Source organism: Aotus nancymaae, unplaced genomic scaffold, assembly GCF_030222135.1.
Source record: "Aotus nancymaae isolate 86718 unplaced genomic scaffold, 86718_ANA_hifiasm-v0.15.2.pri h1tg000016l, whole genome shotgun sequence".
Taxonomy (NCBI): domain Eukaryota; kingdom Metazoa; phylum Chordata; class Mammalia; order Primates; family Aotidae; genus Aotus; species Aotus nancymaae.
In genome coordinates, this window is record NW_026988428.1 from 78,162,678 (window position 1) to 78,189,007 (window position 26,330).

Genomic DNA, 26,330 nt, shown 5'->3' on the forward strand with positions numbered 1-26,330 from the left:
CTCTGATAAAAATAGTTTCTTATTTTAGGAAAAAGCCCAATTTGATTTTTAGTTTTAACTCAGGCACTGTACCAAGAATTTCCAAGGAAAGGTCTAAAGTCCTTAACCATTTCAGATAAGGCTGGCTGGGCTATGAGTATCAGGCTAAATTGACAGAGGGGAGTTATGGGCAGACAGATTAATTCTTTTCTATGCTTTCGCTCCATTTAGCTCACCACTCACCCATCCTACCCTGTTCTCATCTGCCAAATTGTAAAAAGTATATTATTCTGTTTTGATAATAAAAGGAATAGATGTTTACTATAGAAAATGTGAAAAAAATTATACAGTATAAAAAAGAAGAATATAAATTATTGCTAATTGCACTATCTAATTTATTCTCATTTTGATATTTTCTTCCAGTCTTCTTTAACGTAGATATGGAAAGTATATGTAATAAATTTTATAAAATTGAGATCATAATGTATATGCAGATTTATATGTTATTTTCTGAGCAATTTTAATAGGTGACCTGCATATTTATTTTTTAAAAATTATTGAGTGTTCTCTCTAGACCAGAGACTGTGTTGGTGCTGGGATTATAATGGGACCTGTTATAGGGTGCACAGTTTGTGAAGGAAACTGACATTCATAAAATAATCAGACCAATAAACATAAAATTATAACTGTGGCAAGTACTATGAAAAATTGCCTAAATCTGGGGATTTGATCCCTAAAATCTGGGGTTTGTTATGAAGGTTAAAGATGGCTTCCTTCAGGAAATGGCAGTTGAGCTGAGATCAAATGAAGTAGGGAGGCAAGAATTTTGGGGAGAGGGAACAGCATGGGAAAAGAACCTTTTGCAGAAGAGAGAATGAAAAGTTTGCAGGTCTGATTATCTCAGCACCATTTTTTAAAGTACCCTTCTTTAGTTATATTTGTCATAAACTTAATCCTATTCTTGGCCCATATAGTTTTCTCCCATAAATCACCTGCTTCTTCATGAGCTGTCACCACACTGCCTTGATTATAGTAACTTTCTGGCAAGTGGCCTCTCAATTTTTTCTTTTCAAAACTGTTTTGGTTATTATTGCTCATATAGATGTGTGTGTGTGGGGGTGTGTGTGGAGATATATATGTATATATATATATTTCTGATGAGCTCTGTTAAGAAAAGTCTTTGCCTTTGATTTCAAGTTTCTTGTTTTCAGAAGAATTTATATATTTTCAATGTGAATTAGTTGGTATGCAGTGTTGGCAAACTGGCTCTCTATTAGTAACAGCCCTGATATATAATGTGCTTACTGACTATGTTCAGCTTCCAAAAGTTTAACACTGACTGACTGGCAAATTCTTGAATAATTTAACAATCAGCTCTGAGCTCGTACTAGCCAGTTCTAGTGTATCATTGATTCCTATTTAAGAACTTGACTAAGTTCTGTTAAGATGTATTTAATGTCTTAGAAAACTTTCAGTGTTCTTAACTGATCTTTGCATTTCATGTTGAGTATTTTCAAATAAATATTTTTGTTGAAAATATTACAGAGGATTTTTTGAATTGTATTTTCTGACTGATTTGGCTAATACATATGATATATATATTATATACATTATGTAAATTATTTTCTATATACTTATTTTGTTTCTAGTCATCATACAAATTTCTTATAATTTTTAGTATTTGAGACTTTTGCATTTTCTAGGTAAATAATCGTATCATCTTTATTATTTATTTTAATTAATTAATTTGTATTTTAAGTCGGAGTCTCACACTGTCACCAGGGCTGAAGTGCAATGATGGGATTTCAGCTCACTGCAACCTCCACCTCCTGGGTTCAACTGATTCTCCCACTTCAGCCTCCCAAGTAGCTGGAATTACAGGTGCTTACCACCACGCTCGGCTAATTTTTTGTATTTTTGGTAGAGATGATGTTTCGCTACATTGGTCCAGCTGGTCTCAAACTCCTGACCTTGTGATCTGCCTGCCTTGGCCTTCCAAAGTGCTGGGATTACAAGCATGAGCCATTGCACCCAGCCTCAACTTTAAATTAAAAAAAAAAAAAAAAAAAAAGCTATTGCTTTTGTGAAAGTTGTCAAAATCAGAATAGAGTCACAAATGTTGAAAATAATCCTGACAAATACAGCCAGAAAAGGCCATGAAAAAGAGGGTTGTCATGCTTGTATGCTTCATAACAAAAACTATCACAAAAGACTCTACAGAAACCTCAACCTTGCACAAAGGCTATCACAACCTTACACAAAAAAACACTTATACAAAAACATCTGCCCAACAACTGCCTGTCTAACCTCTGACTGGCATCATTCTTGCTACTGATCTTGGTAACAAAACAATGATGTGATCCTCTTTTTTTTTCCTTTAAAATCATTTGTCTTCCTTTACCTCTCTGAATACGCATATAATTTACGATGGCACATGTATTCCCATTACAATGTTCTTTTCCAAATAAATATCTTTCTTTTAGAGAGCTTCTCTCTGTTTGTTATTTACATCAACACCCTCCAATAACTGTATATCTTATTTCTGTTTCATGCATTAGTGCTTTGGTTAGAACTTTCAGAAGTTAACAAATAGTAGTGCAGTGGTGGGGATAGGGAGTCTTGCATTAATAGAAATGAAGTTAGTTGTTATTTTATGATAGACAATCTTTGCAACGTTAAGGAGGTATTGTTTTATTTTTAACTCTACAAGAGTTGTAATTATGGGGGAGCCTAGGAATATTTCTGAAATGAGATCTGAGAATTCTCTGACATATCACCATTTAACCATTGTTTTCCTTGTTGATAACAGGTTGCAAATATTAAACCTGGTATCCACTTCTCTGAGCTATGGTTTCACAGCTTCATTTCATGCAGGTCTTACTTTAATGTCATCTTTCCAGAGAAATCTTCCATGGCTATCATATCTTAAGTAGCATAACTCAGGTATGTTTGAAAGGGGGTTATTATGAATAACAAAAGGGCTTTTCTCCCCCCCATCACCCAGTAAATTACAGGGGTTTTAGGAATCAAGGATGAAGACAAAATATATTTTTACTATATCAAAATATTACATTAATAACAATAGAATAAAATATAATTTCCATACAAAGAATACCAAATTCAGCTTAATTCTTCTTAACGTTGAAGTTAGCAAAAGTAATTCTTATTATCTATATAAAAACTATTCTAAAATTAAACAAAATAATGAACATACTCCAAGTTCATTTACCATTTAACAAAGTTTGCATATGATTGATACTAAAATCTGATTAAAGGCTAACTATAGTTGGGAATATAGATGAAAAAATATAATAAAATACTAGAAATACTAAGTCAGTTGTGTATACAAAAAGCATAACACAAACAACTGAATATGGTTAATTCTATGAATGGAAAATATTATTAGAATGCACTAAATCAAAAAGTCATAGGAGAAAAATCCATATGAGCATTTTAATGGATGATAAAAGTGATCATTTCAATTGATACTGATAAATAAAATAAATACACATTTCTAAGAATAATAATAACAACTATTTCAGGTTGTTCAAAATCAGAAATTTTTTTCACATACTCTCATTTAATTTTAGAATACCAATTAATAAAGCCTGATCAAAGGTTTTCACATGGCTTATTATTCCTTGAAAGTGATTCAGAATTGGCCTATTTAAATATTTACTTTTTTGAAACAGATTTCATGATTAAATTGCTTCTGAAACGTTCCCTTTTTAAAGACTAAATTCATTCGCAATTAAAACATCTTTTCACTGAGTTTTTATTCCTAATTTTGTGTATTTGCATGTGTTTTTTAAATCATTGCTAGAAGTGAAAGGCTTGTGTGTTTTAATAATTTTGTTTTTTAAGTTACAAGTGCATTTTAAAATTCTATCCTATTTTATTTGATTTATAATGATATTTAATAGTTTCCTTTCCTTATGTTATAGTTATTCTTCTAAATTTTTCATTGAATACTTAAATTGTTTATTATTTTTTAAGAACTTCTACCTTAGCACCGTTTTCCTCTTTGATCTTAATTTCCCATGGCCAGCTCTCTGCTCTAGATTTCTCTACCGCATTCCATTCCACTGGTCCCTCACGGGCTTGCTTTCCCTTTTGTTATATAGCAAATGAATTCTTCTCAAAGTGTTAAATATAGTTGATGGCTTAATACATCACTTTTTCCTTGTACCACTATTGCATTTTCATAGAGATTAATCCAAAGAAATGGCTCTCAGATGTTAGAATAACAAGCATGAAATAATTTTTAAAAGCGATAGTAACATTTAGGGCTATGATTTTTTTTCTTTGAGGGAAGATTTGAGTTTATACCACATAGTGTGAAAGCTAATATTCTCGCCTTTTTTTCCCCCTTGAGATGGAGTCTCCCTGTGTTGCTGATGTTGGAGTGCAGTGGCATGATCCGGGCTCACTGCCAACTCCACCTTCCCAGTTCAAGTGATTCTCCTGCCTCAGCCTCCTGAGTAGCTGGGATTACAGGTGCCTGCCACCACGCCCAGCTAATTTTTGTATTTTTCGTAGAGATGGGGTTTTACCATGTCAGCCAGGCTGATTTCGAACTCCTGACCTCAAGTGATCTGCCTGTCTCGGCCTCCCAAAGTGCTGGGATTACAGGCATGAGCCAGCGTAAGTGGCCGTATTTTTGTTTTTTTTTTTCTTAGTTCCTCTGTCTGCTTTGGACTTGCACAGTCCAAATATCTGACCTCACTTGGCATCTCCTGGATGATCATCAGTCCAAGAGTGGAGTACAAATTTGGACCGTAGCAGAACCAAGAATGATGACCAAGTCTTCTAAAACTTATTTGGTGCTATCGTAATAATTATCCATTTCTCTTTTAATACAAAAGCAAGTATTCATGTAAAACAATATGTATTTGGAGGTAATCACTCACTTTTCCACTTCCATTCTCTGTTTACTCCTCTCCCCAAATCTATTATCGTTTTTCTGAAATTTTTTTGGCTTGTTTATAAAAACAAAATGTGACTGAAAAAATCTCGGGGATCTAGTTTGGAAAGCATGTGAGCCCACGAACTTTCCCTGATAGCTCTCTAATATTATTTTGCTCGGTAAATATTTTTAAAAGCCTGCCTGAATATTTTTCACATAATTAGAAAATTGGAAATGACCATGGTTTCTTACTCGGAGGGATCCTCTCTCGCAGTATTCAATCACCCCGAAGATCATGGTATCAAGTTTCACTGTACCGTAGAACTTGGTCAGGTTGTAATAGTCAATCTGAAGCAACTAGAAGAACATGTTTGTTTACAAAGCAAATTAGCCAGAATAGGGTGCCAATGTAAAAATTAATATGCCAATAAAATACATTTTGTTTCAGATCTTTGAGAAGACGTATTGCTCTCAATAAACTGAACATCAGTACCCTTGCTTATCACACACTGTATCAATCTCATTCAATAATCTTTCCTTTGTCAGTAAGAGGACTTGAATACAAACTTTGCTTTCAAATAATATCAGGTCCACATTCTAGGAAAGACTAGTAGATTTCCACAATGTTTTACACCATCAACCTCACTTTCCAATATCTCTTGGTAGAATTTTCAACAAGAAGTAGTCACCATTTCTTGGCCTGAGGGTTTCTCTGTCAGCCTCTCACTCCACTAGCGACCTCAGTGATTAGAAGAAATGGAGAGAAGTTATTTCTCAAGGATTTGAAGTAAGGGCTACATACCTTGTTCAATTCTATCTTCTGTTTTTCAGTGAAATTACCATCATTGTGCTTGAGATCTTTGAGAATCACTCGCTGCAAAAATCAATGAAATTTAGGAGACACTGTTGTAGTATAACTCTTTCAATGCATATTTTAATAGTTTGCTTGTATGTCTCACTAGACTGTAAGCTTTTGAGAGCAGTGACAGTATTTGATTGATTTTTTTTTTTTTTTTTTTAAGACAGAGTCTTGCTTTATTGCCTAGGCTGGAGTGCAATGGCGCAATCTCAGCTCACTTCAACCTCCGCCTCCTGGGTTCAGGTGGTTCTCGTGCCTCAGCCTTCCCAGTAGCTGGGACTATAGGCATGCACCACCGTGCCCGGCTAATTTTTGTATTTTTAGTAGAAACAGGGTTTTGCCATGCTGGCCAGGCTGGTCTCAAACTCCTGACCTCAAATGAACCACCCGCCTCAGCCTCTCAAAGTCCTGGGATTACAGACATGAGTCACCGTGCCTGGCCTTGACTGATGTTTATGTTCCTGGTGCCTAGTACCTGGGATATAAGTTCAGGCCTGAATGTTCCTTCAAAAATGATTAAATGGAAGGAAGGAAGGCAGAAGGGAGGGAGGGAAGAAGGAAGGATGGAAATAAGATGCAAAACTCTCATATGCGATTGTTGTATTTCTCAGCTATGAGCCAAAATACAATACTAGGGTTGCCCTGACGGCTCTGAATATCTTTTATATTTCCTTTTTCTTCCTACACTCCACCCTTCCCCAACATTCTGTTTGTCTTCCAATTTCCCCAGGATTGTGAGTTTTGTAACTCTTGAAGCATTGCCCAGTGCATCCCTGTGAAGTTCTAAGAACAGCCCCTGGGAGCAGCCTGGGCACTCCCACCATTGTGATACTGACATCAGGGGCCGGTGCAACGAGGAGTCAGAAGGCCCAGAGCATACCCCAATGGAGAGTTCAGAGAAGTGGGAGAGGTCACCTTTTTGTCGTATTTGCACTGTCGTAGTCTCTGGATTGTATCTCGTCTTTTGTCATCGTCAATCTGGCACAAGAAAAGGCTGATTATTCCAGAAGCTCCATATCTGCTCCTACACACTGACTGTCAAAGGCTGAGAAGCTCTTCCAGGTGGCTGCATCTATTTGCTCAGCAGCATGCTGGGCAGGCAGGCTTCCAGACAAACTGCTGTAATTGACTTGTTCCCTCTTACTAATTGAACTCCAACATGTTTGCAGGTATCTATTGCTCTCATGCTTAACTATGGGTTTCCTCCCTTCCTCCTGTGGCCCTACTTCAACCAGATATTTCCTTTGCTCCCCTCTCCCCAACCCCGTTTTAGTGGGAATTGTGTAGCTACAGACGGATGCTCATGGAAAAGGATGCTGTGCATTTGAGTTGCACACCCATGCCTAAAGACTCAAGTAGCAATGCAAATAAGAAAACTGGGCCAAGTGTCTAAGGGAAGCAGTCTTATCAGCTCTGGGTTCAGCCCGAAGTTGCTAAATCATCTTATTTGTCAAAAGAAGCTGGTAATAAGAATTCTTATATGCTATCTCATGATATTTGTATGTTGGCAATTAATTTTTAAAATGATAAATATTGAACAACAACACACATATATGCACATAGGCATGCATTTGCAACTGCAGGCCAGATATGGCTCTCGGACTCCCAGGTAATGACTTCTGTTCTAAAGACAGAGAAAAGGCTGGGAACAATTGTATCTTTCAATGTGATTCTCATAAAACTCTGAGATGTGTTATTATCTTTGGTAAAATTTACCTTACAAGGCCATTTTGAAATATGAGTGAAATGATTCTTTCAAGGTCCAAGCATGATGCCCATTGCAGACTGACAGTTATCGCCATTTCATTTTCTTCTCATTTAACAAATAAAGTATAGAAGGGTTACAGGACATTAAATGTCACATACAAAGAGAATGGCGGAACCTGGGCTTGTCTTCCTGCCTAGTGCTCTTTTTACTATTTCAGACCTTGAGGAGGTTACTTAAACTATTTGAACCTCAGTTCCTTCCTGCACAATTCCAACTCATAGAAATAGTTGGGGGTTAAATGAGACAAGGTTTGTCAAATTCTCTTGCTACTAAAGGACTTCTCTTTTTACCCTCAAAAGAATGATCATCTTGATTATTTTTTTCTGTGTTACTCTATCCCTTTGACTTTCCTGATTTCTTTTGTCTGGAATCTTTGGTCTGATATTCTGACACTTTCTGTTCTGGTAGTGGGATGTTCAACTCTCTATTATCTCTTCTCTTAGTCTCGCTTTCCTATTTCTGCATTCAGTGAGTATTCAAACTTGAACCAATACCTGTCCGGTTATATGGTATTTTCCACCCTTGCTGACTTCGGGTGACCTTGGGTTTCTCTATGTCTACCTGACTTATAGCACCCGGTGAACTCTCTGTACAGCCAATTTCTGATCCACCTGCTTCCCAGCCTGTCTAATACTCAGATTAACAATGATAAGATGACAAAAATCACTTCGAACTTCCCTCCTTTGAGTTTACTGTCCCAAAGACCTATTTCCTTAGCCAGGTGACTCATTCATTCTGATGAAATAGTAAACATTCTGTACTCATAAAAATTTTGTATAGAAACTGACAAGAAATGGATGGATTATACTTCTAGGAATATTTATATTTTAAGAAAACACAGAGACACATGTTTTGGCTTATTCCAAGAGAGAAAATATGAAATATGGAGTTTTGAGGCAGTGGGAAGATGTCTGAGGAGTGACACTAAGGCTGGACTTAGGCAGAGGTGGAGCGTGTGGGAGCCCATCCGGTGCTGTACAGAGACAGAGGTGCACATGCTCTTTCTGAAAGTCCCCAAAGTCCCCTCTCCTCTTCCTAGTGTTATTTCAAATAAGCAGGAGACCATTGGCAGGAGGCTGTCTTTATATCATGAGTTACTATAAATTGCAACCTAACTTAGTATTTAGGCAAACTGAAAACTAATTTAGGAGTCTATTTTTGTAACAAATGGCTGGGTTTCAGCCAATCACAGGCAGCTAACTGAACAGACCATGCCCAAATAAAGCAAATGCCCAGCTGTAACCAATCAAGTCATTTGTGTACTTTACTTTCTTATACATCCTATGAAAGCTCACTGCCCATGCTGCAGAGTGGAGCTTTCTGAACCTCTTTTGGTTTTGAGTGCTACACGATTCATGAATCACATTTTGCTCAAATAAATTCTATTTCGTCTGCCAGAGTTTTTCTTTTAACACTAGGTACTTCCAGTTTGTCATTTAGGTCAATAAATTCTCTCTCTGGAAATTCAGTAGTCTTAAGGTCATTTACACCTGACTGTAAATTACTGTTAAATTGGTTCCATCCTGACACTTGGCTGAGACAGACTGGTCTTTGTGAATATAATCTTTCTGTTGAGGTTCAGAATGCAGCAGGAAGGTCACATTGGGAGCATGTCATATTTCTGAAAGAAGGGAAGACTTCAGAATGCAGCAGGAAGGTCACATTGGAGCATGTCATATTTCTGAAAGAAGGGAAGACTTTGTCCACCGATAGCCATGAGGAGATCTGAGCCATTAGAGGGCAGCACTCAGGACTTGGAGAGGAATATCAAGAGCTGGTAGAGAGGTTCCAGAGACAACCTTAAACCAAGTGCAACTTTACTGCTGCTGATTTTAAGTAAGGAAGCATCTCAAATCACATTACACTATGGGTTTGGCCCTACTCTGAAGGAGTCCACAAATTCCCATCTGTGGAGATCTTGGGTCTCCATATCCTCTTAATATGCGTTGGCATACGAACTAGGATAATTATATGGTGTATGGCAGGTGTTACAATCTCAGGCTTTATAGTCAGACAGATTGGGTTTAAATTATAGCTGTGTTCCAGGAATTCCAGCCCTGTTACTTCACAGTGCTCAGGAGAAGATGAAACAGGTTAATGCATCTGGTGCATTGTAAGTGCTCAGTAAGTGTTAGCTATTATTACTTATAGTCTTACTCATTAGGTATATGTGACCCTGCACTGTTTCTTTCTTTTTTTTTCTGTTTCTTAATCTTTTGTCTTTCAGTTTCCTTATCAGCAAATATATGTTGATAAAGCCTAATTTTGGGTTCTTGTGAGGAGTAGATGAGACAGCATAGGTCCTGCATGGACTGTGCTAAATGGAGTAAGTTAATTTTGGCTGCTGCTATTTCCTGGTTGAAGGGGAATGTGAGCAAATATAAGCAGAGGCCTCTTTCTTCAGGAATGAGTAAGACAAATCATAGGTCCTTAGTATGGATAGATTGGTATCCAAGGTTTAAGGGAACTCAAATGCTCTACCCATTTCTACATCCCTTCCATGACAAATTCCCAATATGTGTATTTCTCTTCTGGATCAGATGCAAAGAATGAAAACGCACCATATCTCAGCCTCCAGGGAAGTGCTCATTGGATTAACTAGCTGACACAAAGGAGAATGGAGAATCAGGGGGAAGTGAGAGAGCTGAAAACTGGAAAGCATCCAAATCTTGCTTTTTAGAATAACTATCTGTACTTGGCACATAATCCTGCGGTGTTACCTAAGTTTTGTCAAATTCCTGGCAAATTGCATCCATTCTTCAACAAGTAAGGTAGGCTTTACCTTCAGGCTAACTTGATTAGTCTCATTGGTCTCCAGAGGAAAGATATTTTCAGGAGGAATGTGGGACCATTTTTTCTGACGACGTTCATAATCTTTTTTATATTTTCTGTGAAAGGAATAGAACTCGTCAATAGGTTTTTATTAGTATCCACACCATTCAGGTTCTGAAGACTGGCAGAAATTTAGAACCGTGGTATGCTTAGGTAGATGGGTGTGAGGGAAGGTAGTTCAATGATAGAACACCATGTTCTCCAAACTGTAAAGTGCTTACCACCAGTGGACATGCAAGGCTTTCTGATGGGCTTTTATGGCAGTGGCCCTCAACATTTTTGACACCAGGGACTGGTTTTCTGGAAGACAATGTTTCCATGGAAGTGGCAGGGGGTGGTTTCAGGATGAAACTGTTCTACCTCAGATCAGGCCTTAGATACTCATAAGGAGTGTGCAGCCTAGACCCCCTGCATATGCAGTTCACAATACGGTTCACACTCCTATGAAGATCTGATTCTCCTGCTGAGCTCAGGCAGTAATGCTCACTCCCCTCCGCTCACCTCCTGCTTTGTGATCGGTTCCTAACAGGCCATGGACTGGGAACTGGGGACCCCTGTTTCCTAATCTTTCTTTTCTTTTCACTTCACTTTCCCAGGTCCTTCACTAAGGCAGTAAACCGATGACAAAGAAAGAGTGAGGAAAAAATACAGGAAAAAAAATGTAAAGTTGGTAAAGTTGAGAGGCAAAAATGTTATTTTTTAAGCCACAGAGAATACACCAGATCCCTAAATAAGCCAGTTCCTCTTACCCATCTGTGCCTTTTCAAAAAATATGTTTAAAGAAAATGGAAAAGTACAGAGAAAATGTAACGACACCTATCTCAACTACCAAATGTTAAACATGTATAGTTTTCTTCAGATAGTCTAGGTCCCCAGACAGTGTAGGCTGGGGCTTAGGCCCCCACCCCCTGGGCCATGGACTGGTACTAGTCTGTGCCTGTTAGTAACCAAGCTACACAACAGGAGGTGAGCGGCCACCTGAGCGCCGCCTCCTGTCAGATCAGCGGTTGCATTAGATTCTCATAGGAGCGCAAACCCTATTGAGAACTGCACGTGTGAGGGATCCAGGATGTGAACTGTTTATCCTTATGAGAATCTAACTAATGCCTGATAATCCGAGGTGAAACAGTTTCATCCTGAAACTCCCTCCAAAATTATTTTGCAAAAAACCAGTCCCTGATGCCAAAAGGGTTGGGGACTGCTGGTATACCTGAAGCAGAATTCTTGGGCTATAGGGGATGTAAGCTTTCAATTTTACAGATATCGCCAAATTGCTTCCAAAGCAGTGGTTATGAATTAATTTACCTTCTTATCTTGAGAATTCCCATTTTCTATATTCCTGTCAACATTTGGTATCGATACACTTTTTTTTAACCTTTATGATGTAGGCAAAATGGTTTACTTTACCTTGCATTTTCTTGATTATTAGTGAGATTATCTTTTCAAATATTTTCTAGCTATTTAATAGAATATACAGACTCAGAATTATATAGAATTATGTATTTATAATTTTGCTCATTTTTTCCTAGTATCTAATTTGTCTTTTTCTTATCCTTGTTAACTTACATAAGTTCTTAGTATATTTTGAGAAATAAATCCTTTGTCCTGTGTTTTGCAAGCACATTCTTCTAGTTTATTACTTCCTTTAACTTTGTTTTACAGAAAGTTTTGATTTTATTATGGTCATATTTATATATTTTTCTATGGTTTTTCCTTTTTTAATCCTGAGAAGTACTTTCTTAACCTGAGATCATAAATTCATCTTTATTGGACAGGCACGGTGGCTCACACCTGTAATCTTAGCACTTTGGGAGGCCAAGGCAGATGGATCACTTAAGGTCAGGAGTTGAGATCAGGCTGGCCAACATGATGAAACCCTGTCTCTACTAAAATTATGAAAGTTGACCAGGTGTGGTGGCGCATGCCTATAATCCCAGCTACTAGTAAGGCCAAGCTCCAAGAATTGCTTGAACCTGGGAGGCGGAGGTTGCAGTGAGCCAAGATGGTGCCACTGCACTCCAGCCTGAGTGACAGGGTGAAACTCAGTCTCAAAAAAATACAAATACTTTTTAAAAGTCATTTTTATTAATTTATTCTAAGTTTTGAAGTTTGATTTTCATATTGAGGGCCTTAACATTTAAAACTCCACATAGAGTAAACTATGTCTTTGTGTATTGTTTTAGATAGTGTTTTAATTTTGTTTTTTTACATGTGGAAAGCCTACTTTACCAACATCATTTCTTAACTAACACATACTGTCATCTTTGTTATTTTATAAGTTCTTGCTTGTATCTGATTCCGGAACTGGTATTCTTTTCTGTTAACCTGTTTTGTCCCTAGTTTGCCTTTGCTTTTTGGTTATTTGACAAACTCATACACACCTTCTTAAGGCCATGCCTTCCTTAATGTCTCTTAAGCAGAAATGATTATTTTCGTTGTATGCTTCTGTCTGAGTATTCTTCAAGTAAATGCATTTAAAATAGCAAATACTGACCCTAAGACCTGAAGGCAAGTAGGATGAATATCAAGACCTTAAAGGCTCTTGGGATCTCACCTCTGTACCCCAGGAGACTCTTGGGATCCAACAGAGCCAACTGTCATTCATACTGAATTAGGGGTTTGCTAGTTTTCTTGCATAGGCTGTTGTAATGGCAAACTGCATGCGTACCTCTCTCTGCCAGGCCACTTCATGGGCATAGCGTTGCTATGGCCATTAGGAAAGCCCCATCTCTGCCTCTCATGTTTAGAGACAATGAGAAACACCTGTTATTATCTTTGATCTTGCGATTTACCCCTATCTTAAACTGATTCCATTTAGACTTGCTTTTGGGGGGAAATTTTGGTTTCTTCTCACTCTTCACTAAATGATCACCACACACTGTAGATCACCTCCTATATTTCTGAGAAACACAGTTACAGGAGCCAAGCACTGCTGTCAGATTGAAGAAAATAGTTGACTTCCTTTTCTGGAGAAAACATCAACCAGTATATGGCAGGATGGACACTCACATGAGAAGGTATATAATGACACACAGACCAAAGTGTGTGATGCACACATAAAATGTCTTCTTGTTTAGCTAGGAAATGCAAGTGAACCTGGTATTATAATCGGGTATTATTAGTTTGGTGTTAAACATATGCAGATTAGGAGGTAGTGTGGTATTTACTCACTCATTTATGTGTTCAACAAATACTTCTCAGTACACACAATGTCTCTGGTTAAGTATTTGGTAGACCCAAGTTAAGCAGAAAAATTATGGAACTGATGGTGAGAAGGCTTGAGTTCTAGTTCTGGCCCTACCCACTACCTGGTGATATGATTCTAGAGAAGTCATTTGACTTTCTGGGTTCTCTTTCTCCACACTAAAATAGGAGATTTGGAATAAATTGTTTCTAAAATCTCTTCCAGCCTAACTATTATGCAATTTAATGAGTTTGATGTCTCCCACAATATGCCAACGAAATAATAAAAATAACTATTTTCATTTATATAATGCTTATTACATGCTAGTTTGTATATATGTTCCATTTCTAATCCTTAAAACAGCTCAGATGAAGAAATTAAAGCTAAGTTATCTGTTTAAGTTGCTAAGTAACCTGCTTTAGACCACAGAACTAGTAACTCAAAGAACTGAGATTTGGGTTCAGGCATCTCTGGCTCCAAAGCCCTAATCAATCTATTCACTCAGTGATACTCTGCCCTTCACATAGTCTTTGATGCAGAATGTCTTCATTGTCTTAGATCAGTCTCGAGGGCTTTCTGTGAATATGCATCATCATCAACAGACAACAGGCCTCTCCCCCTTTCCCTCCTTGCCTCTCTGGAAACCGAGCACAGGCAGGATAGAGGTGGTGGTACCTGAGCATCAGAAGAGCAATGAACAGGAGCAGCACCACGGCTCCAGTGAGGGTGAAGACTGCAATCATCAGGATCTGAGGGCCTGTGGAGGAAAATGCATTAGGAAGCACCTTTGACAAGAGAACAGGAGCATCTCCAAGATTCTAGTTGTACAGTTTAATTTGAGGAAGGGAAAAGAGAACCCTGTAAAAATTTAATCTTTTGTTAATTTCCTTTTTTTTTTTTTTTTTTTGAGATGGAGTTTCACTCTTGTTACCCAGGCTGGAGTGCAATGGCGCGATCTTGGCTCACCGCAACCTCCGCCTCCTGGGTTCAGGCAATTCTCCTGCCTCAGCCTCCCAAGTAGCTGGGACTACAGGCCTGCGCCACTATGCCTAGCTATTTTTTTTTGTATTTTTAGTAGAGACGGGGTTTCACTGTGTTGACCAGGATGGTCTCGATCTCTTGACCTCGTGATCCACCCGCCTCGGCCTCCCAAAGTGCTGGGATTACAGGCGTGAGCCACCGCGCCCGGCCTTGTTAATTTCTGTATGGTAAGTCCTGTGTCCCTACTCGCTGAAGAGACTGGCATGTACCCAGGGAAAGTGGCTTAATTTTGGCTATTCTGACAGCATATACATCTCTTTTCTTTGTAACAGGAGTCACCAAGTGTTACACAAACATAAAATCATTTATAGCACACACAAAAATGTTGGTGATGGAAGTCTACCTGGTGTCCTTGAAACCAATATACCTAAGAAGGGTTCACAGAGGATAAGACAACATATTTTTTGTTTTTCTTCTCTTTATGAGACAGAATCTCACTCTGTCATCCAGGCTGGAGTGCAGTGATGCAATCTTGGGTCACTGCAAAATCTCCGCCTCCCTGGTTCAAGTGATTCTTCTGCTTCAGCCTCTCAAGTAGCTGAGATTATAGGCATGTGCCACCTTGCAGGGCTAATTTGGTAGAAATGGGGTTTCACCATGTTGCGCAGGCTGGACGTGAACTCCTGGCCTCAAGTGATCCACCTGCCTCAGCCTCCCAAAGTGCTGGGATTATAGGTGTGAGCCATCATACCCAACTGTTTTTAAATAGAGAGTACACACTGGAAGAAAAGTAAGTCAATGTGGAATATTAAGTGACAGTGTTGCATGCTAGCTCTTTCCAAGCTCTCCTGGGTTGGTGAGGGAAGTCCATGGAGAACGGGATTTCATTTGCTAGAACACTAGTATGTGGATGGAGTTGTATAGATGGAGTAACTTAAAAGGCTCTCAAAAGTAAGTGGAATCTGGAAAAATGTGGATCCAATCCAAGGAAGCACTGCAGCAGCGTCTGAGTATGCAAAGGAATACTCCCAGGCAGAGAAGGACAGCAATAATAAGACTGCACGGGAAAGTGGTGGTTCATATATGCCGCAGTGAATTCCTATGGAAAAGCCAGTAGGTTCAAGAAGAAAAAATGGAATAGATTCCAAGCAATAGACAGAATGTGTAGGAAGCTGGGAAGTGATAGGAGTATGGTGAAGAGGACACATTTCTTCATACAGCAAGAAAAAGATAAACCCAATAAGGAATTCTAAGGAAAAAATGTTCAAGGAAACCATAGTCCAAAAATGAAACAAAGTAAAATGCAGTCTGACTTTGAGAATTAGGTGTTTAAAAAAGGAGAGAAAATCAATTTTTCTTTGTGGTACAAAAGGGAGACATTGGCGCTGTACAGAAAGATGTTGACCGGGCGTGGTGGCTCACACCTGTAATCCCAGCCCTTTGAAAGGCCAAGGCAGGTGGATCACCTGAGGTCAGGAGTTCAAGACCAGCCTGGCCAACATAGCGAAACCCCGTCTCTACTAAAAAAACCTAGCCAGGCATGATGGCGGGCACCTGTAACCCAGCTTCTTGGGAGGCTGAGGCAGGAGAATCACTTGAACTCGGGAGGTGAATGTTGCAGTGAGCTGAGATCATGCCACTGCACTCCAGCCTCAGCGACACAGTGAGATTCAGTTTCAAAAAAAAAAAAGTTATTACAGTATACAATTTAGCTCTATATAAATAATATTGACACAATGAAAATGTTTGTTTTCAACTTATAGAACCAAGTTATAGGTAAAGAACAGAGTTCTTTATTATGGTTGCCAAATAAATATTATCAACCCTGCCAAAGAAAAATACAGGAGAATTTTGGAGATGAAAAAGAAGTAGAAGAAAGAATTGTGGCACTAACATCTTCATTTTACAAAGTGGGAGAGCAAGATATTTTATATACAATTGACAGAACAACACTAGAAGCTCATGCATCTTAATTAAAATGAAAAAGATGTTCTATAATTGTACTGACAAAAAAGATATAACTATATTGGGAAGAAGTGGGAAAGAGGGCTAGCAAAGATAAGCGAAATCTTCATGTATCAACACAAAAAATTAATAGATAACTTCTAGAGCTTACAAATCAAGAAATAGAAACATAGTATTTAGATATGCAAAACACTAAAAGCAGAAGTGACTGAGAGAGCAGAGATGCACAGAGGTGGGACCAGGGACATTCACTTTCCATTATGAACACATCCACTATTGGATTTTAAAATCATGTGTGTGAATTTTTCGTTCTTTCTTTCTTTCTTTTTTTTTTTTTTTGAGACTGAGTTTTACTCTTTTTGCCCAGGCTGGAGTGCAATGGCATGATCTCAGCTCATCGCAGCCTCTGCCGCACCGGTTCAAAGATTCTCCTGCCTCAGCCTCCTGAGTAGCTGATATTATAGGCACATGCCACCACACCTAGCTAATTTTTGTATTTTTAATAGAGACGAGGTTTCACCATGTTGGCCAGGCTGGTCTCGAACTCCTGACCTCAGGTGATCCATTTGCCTAAGCCTCCCAAAGCGCTGGGATTACAGGTGTGAGCCACATCTCCCAGCCATGTGTGAATTTTTCTTTGCTAAAATATAATTGATGCAGGTGCCCCAGAAAAGGAGGTATTAGGACCTCCTTATGAAAGCAGCATCCCGAAACCTCATACTGTATTCTGTATCATGGCACTGCAACTTAAACTCCTCAGGGCACAGTCCATGTCCTACTTACTCATTCTTGTTCATCCTTATCCCTTTAGCGCCCAGCACAAGACCTGGTACATGGTAAAGTATCAATAAAAATGGCTGAATAGACCGGGCACCGTGGCTCATGCCTGTAATCCCAGCACTTTGGGAGGCCAATGTGGGCAGATCATGAGGTCAAGAGATCAGACCATCCTGGCCAACATGGTGAAACCCTGTCTCTACTAAAAATACAAAAATTTTCTGGGCATGATGGTGTGTGCCTATAGTCCCAGCTACTAGGGAGGCTGAGGCAAAGAATTGCTTGAACTCAGGAGGCAGAAGTTGCAGTGAGCTGAGATCACGCCACTGCACTGCAGCCTGGTGACAGAGTGAGACATCTCAAAAAAAAAAAAAAACTGAATAAAAAATAATAGAAGAAATACCTGGCCCTGCTCATCTTATTCCCTGAAAAGAGACAAGGAGAAGGTGCCAGACATTAAAATACATAAACAAAGTCATATAGAAAGACTCCTGTGTCATTAGGGGTCTCATGTCACATGTATTTTAAAAGTGTTTTTGTTTAGTCACGTTATGTCCTTCCAAGGTAGATAGTTTAGCTTGTGGTAAATACTATAGCTCCTGGCAGGGCACAGTGGCTCACGCCTATAATCCCAGCACTTTGGTAGGCTGAAGCGGGTGGATCACGAGGTCAAGAGATTGAGACCATCCTGGTCAACACGGTGAAACCCCGTTTCTACTAAAATTACAAAAAATTAGCTGGGCATGGTGGCGCATGCCTGTAGTCCCAACTACTCGGGAGGCTAAGGCAGGAGAATTGCTTGAACCCAGGAGGCGGAGGTTGCGGTGAGCCAAGATCGCACCATCGCACTCCAGCCTGGGTAACAAGAGTGAAACTCCATCTCAAAAAAAAAAAAAAAAAAAAAAAAAATACTACAGCTCCTTTGTATAAGGGCTGAATTTGAAGGTTTTATGCTTTGCAAACATGCTATTTTGCCTCTATTACCTTGTCTTATGCTCAGGTGAAACTTTCAATGGTGAAAATGTGAACTTTGGATTTCTACTCTCATCTAGGCAGAAATAAATTCATACTTCAGAGTTGAACTCGCATTATGGGCACATTCAACTGGTGAATTCTGTTTATTACTACAATCACCACTTCCATCACTATCACTACCATTGCCACTACCACCACTCTCACACTGTCAACCCCAGACAGAAAACGAAAGTGAGTACAAGAAAAACATTTTCAGCAGTGTAGATGATTTCACTCACTGGTCTACCAAAATTGCACATCGCCTAGCGTATGAACTGGAGGGAATGTGGGGACTTCTCAGCCTACCTTGATTCTCTGTCTCCTACAGTATGAATACCTCACTGTACTAAATATAATTATCATATTTATATATAGTATTTATAGTATTTAAATGTAGTTTTAATTTTTAAACATGTAGTCATTTTTAATTAAACATTTTTAGTTTTGCTTTTTAGATAAACACAGGATCACATTCTAAATTCCAAGGTTAAGCTTCTGCTGCCGTCTGGTGGCTGTTGTAGTTATCACATTCTATTTAATTCCTCTCACAATGAGTCAGAGTTTATAATCCCAAGGTCTTATGACATTAGTGGGAGGAACCCGATAAACTTCCTGATTTAACAGGGGAAGAAACTCACACTTAGAAAAGAGAAATAAATTGACTGAAATTAACAGAGTATAGATGAGTGCTAGAGTCCAGAGTGGAAACATACTCAGTTATCTCATGTTGCCATTCATTCATTCATTCATTCATTCCAAAGCACTGTGTTGGGGCACGGAACTATGAATAAAGAATAAACCCTACACTTTTAAAATGTATGGCATAAAAAGATATGTCAATAAGTAAGTATGATATAAGTGTTATACTAAAAGTTGAGTAGGGTAAGAGCAAGATTAATAATGTTTTGGGATGCTGAGAAAAAGCTAAGGAAAGATGAAATTCAAGTTTAATCTTGAAGATGAGTAGATGTTTCCCACCTCTATGGAGAAACGATAAATTCTATTCAGAGGGAGTAGCATAAATAAGGACACAGCAACATAAATTTGCATGACTTTTTAAAGAAGTAGGGAGGAAGTTAAGAGCATTGGGAAGGGATAGGTGAGTAAAAGATAAGGCTGGAGAAGTAGGGAGATTACAGGCACTTGGTGCTGTATTAAGTGATTTGGACTGTATTCTGCAGGTAAAGCAGAGTTGCCAATTGACATGTTAGCAACAGTGCAGTGACATGACTGGACTTTGGGTTGGATGGAAAAGGGCAGGACTAATGCAGGAAGTCAGTTGATGTCATTGTTGTGATACAGGAAGAAGATGCTGAGGACTTGGATGAGGACGGGCACCAAATCCCCATTGTCCATTGCTGTTTCCCAGGTGCTCAGAACATTGTCTGGTATTAAGTAAACATCTTTGTTAAATAAATGAAAGAACGGGGATGGTGTAATCTCCTGGTAAAATATTGTTACTTAATTGGCAGCTGTGTACACACAAATGAAAGTTCCAGTCATGCATATCTTACTTCTATACTAGCTCAAAGACTGAGTTGCTGAAGCGGCTACATTGTCTGGGGAAATACCCAAGGTTGGTCGTCTCGTGCCAAGAAGGTTAATCACAAGGACACACACACAGGGAGCGGTTTAAGGAGCAGAAAGTTTAATAGGCAGGAAAGAAGAGAACAGCTCCTCTATACAGATATAGGTCGGCTCGGAAGGGAAAAAAAGCCCTGCTCGTTGGGCGGAAGCGGTAGGTTATATAGGGCGGCTTGAGGAGGCAGTGTCTGATTTACGTAAGGCCCAGGGAATTGGTTGGACCGGTGTGCCATTTACATAGCCCACGAAGAAACTGGCGCTCCCACCCTAACTTTTGTTATGCAAATATGGCCTCTACCTGGCTGGCACCATGACACCCACACACCTGGCTTTACCTGATTGGCGCCATGACACCCCCACGTGGCGACAAAGAAAAGGGAGGAAAAATCGCCATATTGGGTGGACCTGGCTTTTAGTACAGCTGCCGGCATTCATCTGTGAAGCTTCCAGCTTGCTTATTTGTGCTTGCAGCTCCGCTTGTCAGGCTGCTTTTTGTTAGAAAAGAAATGGTTTCGGAGCTGTTTTTTATTAAAAGAAATAGCCTGGCTAGGCGCCCTGGCTCACGCTTGCAATCCCAGCACTTTGGGAGGCTGAGGCAGGAACCACTTGAACCCGGGAGGCAGAGGTTACAGTGAACCAAGATAGTGCTACTGCACTCCAGCCTGGGGGATAGAGCCAAACAATGTCTCCAAAGAAAAAAAAAAAAAAGAAAAGAAAAGAAAAGGTACAGACTCCTGTACCCTCACTACCTGCCTAAATAATTTCTTTTTAACTCTTGTATTATTGCTTCATTGGCAAAGTTTAGCGCTAAATATAGTAACAGTTAAGCATTGAATAGTCCTGGCTAACCGAGGTTTTTAGTTAACTGACAGAGAAGTAAAGTTGCTCAGGATAATATAATGTACCTGTAGGATATAGTATGAATATTTAATTTGATCTGTTTTAAGTAAAGAGAGCTCTCTCAAAAAGTACTTTTTGAGAAGTTCAGCACTTTACAAATCACAAACCTATTCAATAGCCAAAATACCAAAAAACTTTAAGGAAATATATTAAAAACACAAACCTAACATTGTCACTGACAGTTATAATTAAAGGAAAATAAAAAAAAATTCTGAACTCAAAAAGTTACAAAAGGAAGAAGTTGAGAGTTGCAGAAGCCCATGAGAAAAGAGATAAATTTCAGAAATCAAGTTTAGTTTGTTAGATATAGTGAACTCCAAGCTTCTCTTCAAAGAATCAGTATGTCAGTATGTTCAGCTCTCTTATTCTTTAATTCTTCATTTTAAAGTTTAACTTCTTTGTAATTTGAGTAAACAATTTTTCCCACCAGTTCTAATCAGTAGTTCACATCTGTTACCCCAGTCTCCTGCTCCGTCCTGATTCATCCTAGTGACCTGCTTTGGTCACCTGCTCTGGTCACCTGCTTTGACCTGAGTCACCCCTGGTCACCTCCTCTGACCTGTCCCGTAATCGCCCTTCCTGAAAAACTACCCACCCCGCCACTCCAGCTCATCCCTCTGCTCTCTTTAAAATAGCCAATTGGAATTAGCTTAGATTGTGCTGTCTGATCGTAGCCAATAGGGGAACAACACAGCAATGGGGCTACCTGTGTCAGGAATTAGATCCCCTTCCTCCCTCATCCAGGTGTGTGCCCACCATTGCTCCATCTGTGTGACATGCCCTTCTATAGGAGTAAATAGATTTGCTGAGAAAATTTATATTTGAGTGCTACTTCTTTTGCAGCACCAAAAATTTACATGTAACAGGCTTAAAATGAGAAAGGTTGAAGATAGTTCCAGAAATAGTTTTAAAAACTTGTTAAATAAAATTCGACTTTAAAATTAAAATTAAAATTTACTGCAATCATAGCAGTAAATCTGAAGTCAGCTCCAGATTGCTTATTGTCTTGAACAATGTGATCTTCACCCCTGCTCCTTCATTGTGTTAATCAGCTGCTAATGTCTGTTGGATAAAAGTACAGGAATCATTTTGGACTAAGTTTGACTCATAGAGTGAAAGAGGTATAGCTCTGACACAAGCAAGCCCTTCAAACCAGAAATGTTTCCTTTATATCAGATCAAACTTTCAGAGTTTCTGGCTGTAGAGCAGGGCTAGGATAAAAATATTTGTAGCTTATAGGCCAATGCGGTGGCTCATGCCTGTGATCCCAGCACTTTAGGAGGCTGAGACGGGTGGATCACAAGGTTAAGAGATCAAGACCATTCTGACCAACATGGAGAAACCCTGTCTCTACTAAAAATACAAAAAGTTAGCTGGGCATGGTGACGCACGCCTCTAATCCTAGCTTCTCAAGAGGCTGAGGCAGGAGAATCACTTGAACCCGGGAGGCAGAGGTTGGGGTGAGCCGAGATTGTGCCACTGCACTCCGGCCTGGCGACACAGTGAGACTCTGTCTCAAAATTTATATATATTTGTAGCTTATAATTTTTAATACTTTTTGAAAATAATGAACTAATACAGAGTCATTGTAGAAATTTTGGAAAATTCGGAAAAATAGAAAAAAGCAAAAAATATCTTCCAGGTTCCCATCACTCAGAGGACACCACTCTTAACAATTTAACATATTTCTTTCCAGCCTTTTTCTATACATGGTTTTACAAAGTTAGAATCTCATTAAATAAAAAGCTGTATTTTTCTATTAACATCATAAGTTTTCCCATGTCATTTAACATTCCTTGTAAATAATTATTTTTAATTGGTTGCTGGCTGCTCCATCTATGAATATATCATAATTTTCTAAATTGTTTTTTGAGGCAGGGTTTTGCTCTGTCATCCAGGCTGGAGTGCAGTGGCACAATCATGGCTCAGTACAACCTCCACCTCCTGGGCTCAAGCAATCCTCCCACCTCAGCCTCCTCAGTAGCTGGGACCACAGGTATGTATGACTATGTCCACTAATTTATAAATTTTTGTAGAGATGGGATCTCACTATGTTGCCCAGGCTATCTTGAACTTCTGGCCTCAAGCAATCCTCCCACCTCAGCCTCCTAAAGTGCTGGGATTATAGGCATGAGCCACCACACCTGGCTCTAAATAATTTTATTGATAATGTTTTCACTTTTTTTTCAATCTTTGGGCTAAATATCTGTCCAGATTTAAGACTTTTTTCTAAAGATAGATTAGTCACATGGAATTATTGCCCTTTATGGCAAGCCCTGGCCAAGCCAGTCATGGACAGATTGTCCTGAGACCTCATTGCCCAGGAGATCCTGACTGGCCCTGCCTGCTGCTGATGGTCAGTGTGCAGCTTGCATGGGTGAAGGCTGGCCAAGTCATGTTAGGGCTATTCATAACGTGATAGGACCTAATCTTAAGTAGGTGGGTAACTATCATTGCAACCCAAACATGTGTCCAAGTGGGAATATAGGAGACTGTAAAGGCCAGGATCACTGGTCACCTCCCAGCCTGATATGTCAAGTATTTCTTGCTGAAATATCCATCCTTTGAGATTATTGCAGCACATGTAAATGGAGTAAGAATATATATCTCTGTGCTCATTTTTGACAGTTGTCAAACCTGGTTTTCTGTGGAATAATTTATGTCAAATAGTAAGACATATTTTAACAGTAGGTATAGCTAAATTAGAATAAGATTTTTTTTTTTTCTGAGACAGGGTCTCACTCTGTTGCCCATGTTGGAGTACAGTGGAACAATCATAGCTCACTGCAGCCTCGACTTCCTGTGTTCAAATGATCCTCCCACTTCAGCCTCCCAAGTATTGGGGACCACAGGTGCACACCACTATGCCTGGCTAATTTCATTTGTTTGTTTGTTTGTTTTTGGTATTTTTGGTAGATATGGGGTTTCATCATGTTGTCCAGGCTGGTCTCAAACTTCTAGGCTTAAGCAATCTTCTCGCCTTGGCCTCCCAAAGTGGTGGGATTACAGGTATAAGCCACCGCACCTGGCCAGAAATATTTTTATTGAATCAGAACTATAATATCATTAATTGTGCTGGGAAGTAAAGACCACATTTACAAACCCAGCAAATTGAACTGGGACAGCAGACAAAACACAACAAAAAGTACAGGTGAATTACATAAACAATAGAGTTTACTTTTCTTACCAGGAAAACAGTGCCAGAGAATGAACATTCATTAGGAATATCTTACCCCGGCCTGGAATATCATTAGGAAGTTTAGAGTTCTTCCAGGCGAATGTGGGGCTCATATCCACAGGGTAGGTCTGATTTTCATGGGTATCATAGGTCAAAAGCACCTTGTACTGTGTGAGGGCACAAAAAAGAAAATGAAGGAACAGAAAAATGTTTTAGAACAAATTCTGGTGAGATTAACGATCTACCCAATGACACTTGATTTCCTTAACACTTCTCAGTGCAAAAAGGCAATTGTTAACCAGCTAGTTGGGATCATTTATTGGTTCCCAGCATGAATATAGATGTAAGTTCAGATGGATGGATTAGTTTCCTATTTCTTTATGTCCATACACTACACCATTAACCCCTGTCTGCCAGAATAGATTCTGTAGGCCTTTTGTGAACTAGTTCAAATCTTTCATTTAAAAAATGTTAAACTAGAGGCCAAGAAATATTAAATGGCTAGCTCCAAGTCACATGGCAAATGAAACACTAGTGTTTTCCACAATATTAAGTTGCTTTTGAAAAAAGCTCTCAAGAAAATGCAGCAGAGCTAAAATCCATTATATCATTTTGATACATGTCAAGGGGCCCTGAAATAACTACATTTCTTAACTTCCATCAATTACTTAATTTTCTACTCTCTTCTATTCCTTGGCTCTAATATGCTTTCTCGTACATGACACGAATTCATTTCTAAAATAAAAGATTTCATTTTCAAGTAATTTGTCAATGGAAATAGTAATATATCCTTAAATTACTGCTGCATATATTGAGTCAATTTTGTAAAGGAGATCTGAAAAATAATTGACATGGTTTGGCTGTATCCCCACCAAAATCTCAACTTGAATTGTATCTCCCAGAATTCTTATGCATTATGGGAGGGACTCCAGGGGGAGGTAATTGAATCTTGGGGGTTGGTCTTTCCCCTGCTATTCTCGTGGTAGTGAATAAATCTTATGAGATATGATGGTTTTATGAGGGTTTCCCCTTTCATTTGGCTCTCATTCTCTCTTGCCTGGTACCATGTAAGATGAGCCTTTTACATTCCACCATGACTGCAAAGCCTCCCCAGGCATGTGGAACTGTGAGTCCATTAAACCTTTGAAAAAAATTGTTTTTCTCTTTTTTTGGGGAAGAAAAGGAGGTTTAATTTGACATACAGTTCCACATGAATGGGGAGGTCTCAGAATCATGGTGGAGGGCAAAAGGCACTTATTACATGGTGGCAGCAAGAGAGAATGAGAAAGACGCAAAAGCAGAAACCCCTGATAAACCCATCAGATCTCATGATACTTATTCATTATAACGAGAATAGCACAGGAAAGACCAGTCCCCATGATTCAATTATCTCTCCTGGGTCCCTCCCACAACATGTGGGAATTCTGCCAGATACAATTCAAGTTGAGATTTCAGTAGGGACATAGCCAAACCACATCAATGACCATCCTTCTAAATTTACCACTGTACCCTTAAAATGTTCTGGACAACAATGTTATATTTTCTTTTCTTTTCTTTTAACTTTTTTTTTTTTTTTGAGCTTGAGTCTCGCTCTGTTCTCCAGGCTGGAACGTCGTAGCATGATCTCAGCTCACTGCAACCTCTGCCTCCCAGGTTCAAGTGCTTCTCCTATCTCAGCCTCCCAAGTAGCTGGAATTACAGGCACGCACCACCATGCCCGGCTAATTTTTGTATTTTTAGTAGAGACAGGATTTTACCATGTTGGCCAGGCTGGTCTGAAACTCCTGACCTCAAGTGATCCACCCACCTCGGCCTCCAAAAGTGCTGGGATTACAGGCAGGAGCTATTGCACCAGGCTCAGTTTCATACTTTCATAACTTTACTCTTTCGTTCTGTCTTTTTCCTTTATATTGGGATGTGGCATATTGAAACTCTAATGAGGCCTATCCTAGATATAGATTATCATCCTTCTAGCCTCATATTTTGAGAAACTATCTCTGGTTTCCCCAAATATACATGTCGCACAACCGATGGTATTACGTTATTGAAAAATTCAACCAAATTTGCTTTTAGAGAGAATAAATGCACAGAACATTTTCCATTTTGAAGTGTGGTTATGAGACTGACACTGTATCTCACCACATGTTTCTGCCTCTCTCTATGAAAGGCATGGGCATCATTCCAGATGCAAACAACACAGAGAAGAATGCATGTGCCTTTGTAATCACTATTAGTAACTGAAGTATTGATGGGATCTTATGTTAAGGTATTCTTGTGGAACGTATGTTAAACATAACATTATATTAAAGGTTCAATATAGTATCTAGAAACTACGAATTACATTTATGGAATGCTGCTAGCAAATTTCTGGTTTAGCTTTCTCAATCTGGACATCTTTTCTCT

The 26,330-nt window shown here is 39.1% G+C and overlaps 1 protein-coding gene across 1 annotated transcript in view; it reads right to left on the minus strand.

The window, feature by feature from the left end:
• GUCY2C (guanylate cyclase 2C) overlaps positions 1-26,330 on the minus strand; it is an 82,675-nt gene that overhangs the window by 31,682 nt on the left and 24,663 nt on the right. Inside the window, exons 10-15 of the mRNA XM_012447637.2 lie at positions 23,983-24,094; positions 14,204-14,285; positions 10,295-10,400; positions 6,660-6,722; positions 5,688-5,759; positions 5,138-5,242 (exon numbers count right to left, since the gene is read on the minus strand). Coding sequence (XP_012303060.1) covers positions 5,138-5,242; positions 5,688-5,759; positions 6,660-6,722; positions 10,295-10,400; positions 14,204-14,285; positions 23,983-24,094 — 540 coding nt within the window. The remainder of the gene's footprint in view (positions 1-5,137; positions 5,243-5,687; positions 5,760-6,659; positions 6,723-10,294; positions 10,401-14,203; positions 14,286-23,982; positions 24,095-26,330) is intronic.